The sequence below is a fragment of the Drosophila navojoa genome, chromosome 5 (genome assembly GCF_054131105.1).
Source record: "Drosophila navojoa isolate 15081-1374.11 chromosome 5, UAZ_NAV_1.0, whole genome shotgun sequence".
Classification (NCBI taxonomy): domain Eukaryota; kingdom Metazoa; phylum Arthropoda; class Insecta; order Diptera; family Drosophilidae; genus Drosophila; species Drosophila navojoa.
The window spans coordinates 2,867,897-2,875,564 of NC_142893.1; the positions used below are offsets into that span (position 1 = coordinate 2,867,897).

The 7,668-nt window shown below is 41.9% G+C and overlaps 1 protein-coding gene across 1 annotated transcript; it reads right to left on the reverse strand.

Moving 5' to 3' along the window:
• Positions 1–478: 478 nt before the first annotated feature.
• Positions 479–1,904, reverse strand: Or42b (Odorant receptor 42b). The gene is made up of 3 exons (XM_018107013.3): positions 1,131–1,904; positions 718–1,075; positions 479–623 (listed from the first exon to the last, which is right to left on the reverse strand). Exons 1-3 carry the CDS (start codon positions 1,895–1,897, stop codon positions 549–551), a joined length of 1,200 nt encoding a protein of 399 aa, XP_017962502.1. The 5' UTR covers positions 1,898–1,904; the 3' UTR covers positions 479–548.
• Positions 1,905–7,668: the final 5,764 nt, after the last annotated feature.

Genomic DNA, 7,668 nt, shown 5'->3' on the forward strand with positions numbered 1-7,668 from the left:
TACGTATGTATGTGTTTGACAGCTATGTGCAGCAGCCACTTAAACAGTAACTAGCACCGATTAGGGCTGTGTATAACAGTGAGATACATACTTCTGTTCCCTCAAATATGTTTTGTATATGATTAAAATTGAAATATTTTATTTACCAACACTATTTAGTACTAAAAGCAAATATAACTTTTATTGTTGATAAACAACATTTTGCTTAGTGCAAATTTTTTCACATTTGAATACTACAATATATTAACAGCACTACTAAGTAGCACAGTTGATTTTAAATCATGTGACACTATCATGTTAGAGCAAAATCTAAAATCTAAGACTTACATACATATGCCATGCATACGTATAACAGTTGCTAGTTCTGCGTATAACAGTTATATAAGAAACTTGTGTGGACCACTTAGGTAAATCACTTGCTCAACGCTAAATTGAATAATTGTTAATAAATGTATAACAGTTAAAATGACTCTATTGTCTACATATAACAGTTTGCAAGTAGCTGTATTACTGTTATACCAATTCGTATTTCCTCTCAAGCAGCCCTCTTACTCACTCTTGAATTTATCCGCAATATTCATTTGCTTCGTAATGGTTATGACCGAAAAGGCAAACTTCGCGACCTAAAAACGGGAATAAAATCAAGCAAAAATAATAAAAATTTGCTTTAATGCGATTGCCATTGTTATACATGTATTTTTTTTTTGTGAAACTTACGCTGATGTTGCTGCTCATTGAAATCGGAAAAATGCCGCCGGCTATGAAAACGATGGGCTGCTGCACATTGTGGAGAAAGTACAATAGAGTCGACTGGTAGCGGGAGCCCGAGTCAATCCAATTACTCTGAAAGAGAGCGTGCGAGAGGGCCTCGCAGTCGTCCATAATCAGGTTGCAGGTGTAGCAGAAGGGGAACGTCTGCAGCAGGGCGGTGATGACGAAGAGGAACGAGGCGATGCCCGTCCACAGGTCCGAGAAGAAGAAAACATTGATCAGCGTGAGACCGAGGACGAGGCCGCACAGCAGGAACTGAGTGAAGATCGTGCCCGAGATGACGGGGCGGATGAGAGCGCAGTAGCTGGAGTGGGACGGAGGACAATCATTATGGAGTATAACAGAATGGGTTCTCTTACTCGAGGATCTGCTTATGGTCGATGACGCACTTGACCAGCGCCTCGTAGTTCTCGTCCTCAGTCATGGCGGGGTCCGTGCGCAGGCTGCTAATGCGCTCCCTCAAGATGTCGAGGTGAGTGCGCAGGATGAGGGTGTAGATCAAGGGGTAGGTGTCCGACAGCTGGTCCTGCAGCACAGCCCCGGACATGACGATGTACTCCAACGTGGAGGCGGTCCACAGCTTCAGTACGCCGTCGTGCCAGTCGATGAAGGGATTGTAGAGCTGCCAGGGCGGATGGCCGTTGAGCACGGAGCTGAGATATGTGGAGCCCGCATAGCCGCAGTAGACGATGGTGAAGATGAGGAACGCGTGATTGGCGCGTGCGACGACCAGATGGATTTTCTCGCGCTCCTCGAGACTGGTGCAGCGCAGATCCAGCTTGTCCAGGATGTCCTTGGCCTTGACCAGGCGCCACAGCTGCGAGTAGGTGATGGCCACCTTGACCGAGGATCCATACGCATTGATGCACACCTGCAGCGAGGTGAGAAACTCGCCCGGCGAGAAGTGCTTGATCTCCGTTATGTAGCTGCCCAGGAAGCCGAGCGGCAGATACGTGGTGCACCACATGAACGTGAGCACCGTCCACGTCAGATAGACGTAGCGCAGCATCCCCGACTTGGGCGGCCGCCAGCCAATGAACCTCATGGCTCGATAGAGGTAGATGCAGCCATCCCTGGAGCGCACTTGCTCCGTCAGCGGAGCGGGCTTGGTCAGCGCGAAGAGCATCTCGGCTGCTGTCCTTCTGCTGTGCTGTGCTGTGCTGTGCCCCAGCCCGATGGCTGCACTCGACTTATATACCATCAGACTGCACTCGAATGGCCCGTTGACAATTTGGATAAGTTTTTCCGGCCCCTTTTTTCCGCTTTTTCAATTCAGTGGAAAAGTTTCGCAGCCAAAAAGTTTTGTAGCCGTTCGCTTGTTGTTTTTAATTATTCACTTGAGAATTGCTCGCTCTGCGTCGTTATGTTTAATTAACAGAGCGAGCGTTAAATGTAAGTTCATCTAATTTATTTCATGCATACATACATATATGTGTGTGTGGGTGCGTGTGTGTTTGTCTGGCATACTTCCACATGTCGACTTTCCGGCCTGCATTAATGATGGGCCACTAAAAGTAAAGTTAGCTCTCAGCTGCCTCGACATATTGCTCATACGCAATGTGTGCAGCCCACTTTTTTTTTATTATTTCGAGTGAGGATAAATGGGTAGATGCGACTATAACTGGGTGTCCATATTTGAGTTATGTTGAGAGCCATGAAAGTGTTTACTACTGATAGTAAAAATATTTGAATGATTTTCCGAATTGCACATCATTCATTCAACATTTCTTGTGGAAAATTAATAAATATATTTGTGAATTTCATTTAGAATTAAATCATGTTCAAACAAGTGTCAGAAAAGCATTTGTATTTGTGGAATTTCTCGAATGGAATTCCATCAGCCTTTCATTTTTTCTTTTGCTTAAAGGAAAGCATTTCTGCTCTCATTAAAAATTTGACAGCCTAAGAAAAATATTCACTAACTGGAGATGCCCTAAAGCAGATTTTCATTATACAAGTCCCACTGCATAGGCTTATCTAAAAAATATCAAAAATGCTATAACAAGTATAAAATAATATTTAGCAAGTGCAACATATATTTATTTTTGGAGATAAAATACATCTCTATTGTAATATTAATGTTAAGTATATCGAGCATTTACTGTAAGCACTTTGTAAATCATTTTCTAAAATCTGACGTCATATCTCACCTCATCTCTATTTCATGCTGTTTACAGAGTATTCTATAGTCATGCCAGACTTTCTCTCTCTCTCTCTCACTCCCTCTCTCTGTCTCTGCTTGCTCCCCAAGGTTTTTATCATTGCCATTTCATCTCATATGCAAGACAAAGAGCCCTAATACAAAAATGTGCGCTAATCGCAGGGCAGGTTCAAGGCGTCGTTGAGCTTTCAAGTTCAAATGCAATTATTAAATTGATAACAAAGGGAACTTTAGCATAATCAGCTTTAAATTTGTGTGCCTGAGTGTGTGTGTGTGTGCGTATGTGTGTGTCTCTGCCACTGCTTGACATTTCAGTGTAGCTTTAATGAAAAATATGTTCGCTGAGTGTTATTAATATTCCTCAGAATGTCTGGCGTTTGACACATGTTTTGTTGTCGTGCGCTCGTTGTCGCTTTTGTGTTGTGTGCGTGTGTGTGTGTGTGTGTGTAGGTGTGGGCTGTAGCCACTGCTCCTTTCTCTGTTCATCTTCACTGCCGGCTCCTTTGCCCAAGTTGACATTTTTTTTCATTACTTCAACGTTTCAATAGAAGCAACAGCTACAGCCAGCTGCCTGGCTACAAATGAACGCAAGTGTGTGTTCTCTCTCTGTGTGTGTGTGTGTTTGTGTGTGTCCAAAGGCAGCGCGTGAAGCAAGGGCAAGGATAATCTTTTGTTTGCCATTGTACGACTCACACTTCAGTTACTTTCAGCTGCAAGGTAAGCAGTAGCAGCAGCAGCAGCAGCACCAGCAGGAGTAGCAGCAGCAGCAGCAGGAGCAGCAGCAGCATCTGGGCATACTGAAAGCTGTTTTGGGCACACAACATATTTGTATTTTGCCTTAGCTGTGTATTTGCCCATTGCCACGCCCAGGTGTGCTCATATGCCTGGCTGACAGCATAGCTTACGTGCCGACATCTAACACAATTTATGCAGCATAATAAAGCCAGTGCAGAAGAGAGGGAGGGGTAGAGAGAGAGAGAGAGAGGGCTGCTGGTCAGCTGTGTCTAGCTAGAAAATTTTATTTTTGCAGCCATTGCTCAATCGTATCAATTAAGCCAGCTACTGCTTCTGCTTCTGCCTCTGCTTTGGGTTTGGCTCTGGCTCTGGCTTTGGCTTTGGGGTTTTGGGGTTTCGGATTGCCTTGCTGCAGCGGGCACTTTAAGGCCTCGTCCGCTCAACTAATTGCAGTTGGCGCATGCCTGTCTTTCTTTTTTTGTGTCACGTTTTATTTTTTTCTGGCTTTCGTCCCGGCCTGGGATGTGTTGTATGTGCATTTAATAACATCAGCGAGTCATTTATTATCGCTTGACGTATTTATTTTAATTAACGGAAATTAATGCCACAGTGCGCAGCTGTGCGAACATGTTTGCAGTTGCTTACACACATTTCGGAGGCATGCCTCACACACAGACACACACATACACACAGAGGAAGATAGGTTGCTGCTGCTGCTGGCAAACACCTGACGACGGGCGCACACATGAGCGCACAGGACAGTGCCACCTAAAAGGATGCCACGCACACACGCACACTCAGAGGGCGCATGTATCGCTCAATGTATCTCGTTGAGATCCCAACCAGCTCACACACACACACACACACACACTGGCACTCAGCTAAGAGTGTCAATCTGTTTTTGATATGCTGCAAATTAATGGAGTTAACAACGAGGCGGTCTGCCAGCTTTTGCCTGCGTGCACACATACATAGACTGACACACACACACACACACACACATATATATACATATATATATATCTATCTAGCTGCTCAACATGTTTATTTTGATGTAATATTTGTTTAATTCGTGTGACTGCACAATTTATTAATCATTAGCAAATCACGTTTTTTTTTTTTGTCCTAAATTTAGCTGCTTACAGCGATGCTCGCTCATGGAGTGAAAGGGGAGTATATGTGTTGGATATAAGCGCAGATGACCGTACATATTAAAGCACTTAGGGCGGGCAGAAGGTTGTTTGTGAGAGAGGGCAAAATATGCTCGTGTGTATCTATTCGCATGTACCTTATCAGGCATTGGGGTGGTATATATGAGGGTCTATACAAAGTGTTAATTATGATATTTTCAACAGTAATTAGTTGGCGAAATAAAGCCAGCGACTAGCTATAGAGACAGATGGCAATGCCTGAGAAAATTATCAAGAGAATATATCTAGGCTGAGGCATCGCTCAAAACTTTATCAGCAGAGTCCTAGAGCACGAAATTTGTGGTACGATTAGTGTAGTCAGGAAACTTATTAAGAATTATTTAATTAAATTCATATGCTCAAATTCCAATTATCAAATAAAATAAGTTAAATAATCGTCAATTATAAAATATAATAAAATGTATTAAATATATATAAATATAGAGTATTATATATAATTATATATGAATATGAAGCCAAAGGCCCCAGTTGCCAGTGCTTAGTTCTTAAGTTAGTCGGAATTTTATATTAATTCTAATCTTTAATAAATACATGTATGAATATATTATATATATATCTCCATTGATTTATATACACGCAAGTTTTATTAGTATGCCAAAAGCTTAAACACTTTAATCAGCTGTGCATTTTTGCGGCAAACTAGGGAACTAACGGAATTTGCATACATCGTGGCATAGGTGTGAAGCTGCGGTTCAGCTGAATGTGCTTAAAAAATACCCTGTAAGCAATGACGAACCTAAAGGCTTGGCAGACTAAATTATACCTTTAACCTTTAATGCATAAGAACATTGCATTTAAATTAGTTTTACTTATATTTTTTATTACTTAGTTCTTTCTACTTCATTTCAGATAATGCAGGAAAGATTTGCAGCTATCGCCTCTCTATGCAATTCTCATGGATTTTGGTAGGTCTTTCAAACCATATTCAATTTTAATTTAGACATACTGAAGCAAACTCTCCCTTGCCTCCCTTAAGCCCTGCTCTATAAAAAATTCCAATTCTGCGATTTGCAAATTTTAATCAGAATTCATAGTCCACGCTCGGGTCAAGCCAAGTTTGAATTCATAGCTATGTAAATTCGTGAAGTTTGCTCTGGACAGAGCCCAGTTGCTGCTGCTGCTGCTGCAGCAAATTATTCAAAATGATGAGCGTTATAATTATTGTATATATAATATATATTTTATATGTATGCATGTGTGTGTGTGTGTGTGTGTGCTGCTTAAACTAAAATGTTACATAATACTACATTTATGGCGGAATATGTAAATGGAATATGAAATGCTTAGAATAATTTCGCAGCCAAGCATTAAATTAATTTTTGTATTTCATTTTTTGTTATTCTCTGCCAAGCGAAAGTGCAAAACAAAAAGAGAGGTAGAGCGCTGCACATGGGCGTGACTGACTGCGTAATACTCGTTTGCGACGGCGAGAGAGAGAGAAATGGAGAGATCAGCAGGAGGGTCTTTATATCTAATGAAAGGATTTTTATCAGAGCAATGCTTGAAAATAGATTAAGTTTAGGGAAGTTTATGGACCTTAAGGAGAGTCTGGGGACTTGTATACCTATTATTATTTCAAGCTATCGAGTATTCGGAAAGACTTTAAAGGATTGTTAGAAAGATATGAGCTGAATATTAGAGCAAACCCAATATGCTTGCTTTTTTGCACTTGAGCGCGTATAAAGCATAAATATACAAACTGCACTTTGGTGAGCTGCTACTGTTGCTGAGCGCTTTACTCTGCTTTTCTGCTTACCCTCTCTCTCTCTCTCTCTCTCTTTGTCGCTCTCTGCCGGTGTTTCCTTCTCTTTCAGCGGCTATAAGTGTGCGAATGCCGCAAACAAAATGATGATGCACGAAATTCCCCAAAGCAGCTAGCGACCCTGAAGTACACACCAGCACGCACACACGCACACCCTCGCACACACACACACTCGCACAGATACACAGTTAGAGCGGGGTCATAAATGCCATTATTATTTGTAAACATTGCGACAGCGAGTGGCCCAAATTGTTAACTTGGCTACAAGGTCGCGCTCATAAACATGTGTATAGAAACAAAAAAAAACGAAAAAAAAAACAAAAAACATTCAAATAACAAGCAACAACAAATAGAACAAAGAGAGAGAGAGAGAATGTGTGTGTGTGAGAGAGAGAGGCACACATTATGCTAGACAACATGCAAAAGTTTTAATTAATTTTCGTCTGTACGAACCGCAAGTGCACGTATGCGTCTGCTTAACGGTTTCGGCTTTGAGCCTGTGTGCGTGTGTGCATGTGAGTGTGCGTCTCACACTCACATTGAGTATATCCCAGAACGGCAGCAACAACAAAATCTGTCTTGACCCAAATGTAATCAGATAATTTGTTGTGCAGTGCCAATATTTGCACAGCCGCTGCGTTTATTTGAAGTTCATAGCAATTTTGTCAGTTATTAAAGGCGCACACAAGCAAACACAAGCAAGCACACACACACGCACACACACACACACCTGTAAGCACCTGTACACAGCTTGGCACAGATTTTGCCTTCGGGCGTTGTGCAAATATCGCATGACTAGGCCTAGGCCGAGGCCTACGGCTAAATGTTGCTCAAACAGTCAGTCAGTCAGTCAATCAATCTATCAATCAATCAAGCAGTCAGTCTGGCAGTTTGTCAGTGTGTCTATCAGCAAGTGAAAGTAGCACAAAAGAGCAACAGCCCAAAATTGATTTAATAGAGCCAAATTATGCGGCACAGAGAAACGGAAAAACAATGCAGTCCATGTTTATAGAACCAATATATGTACA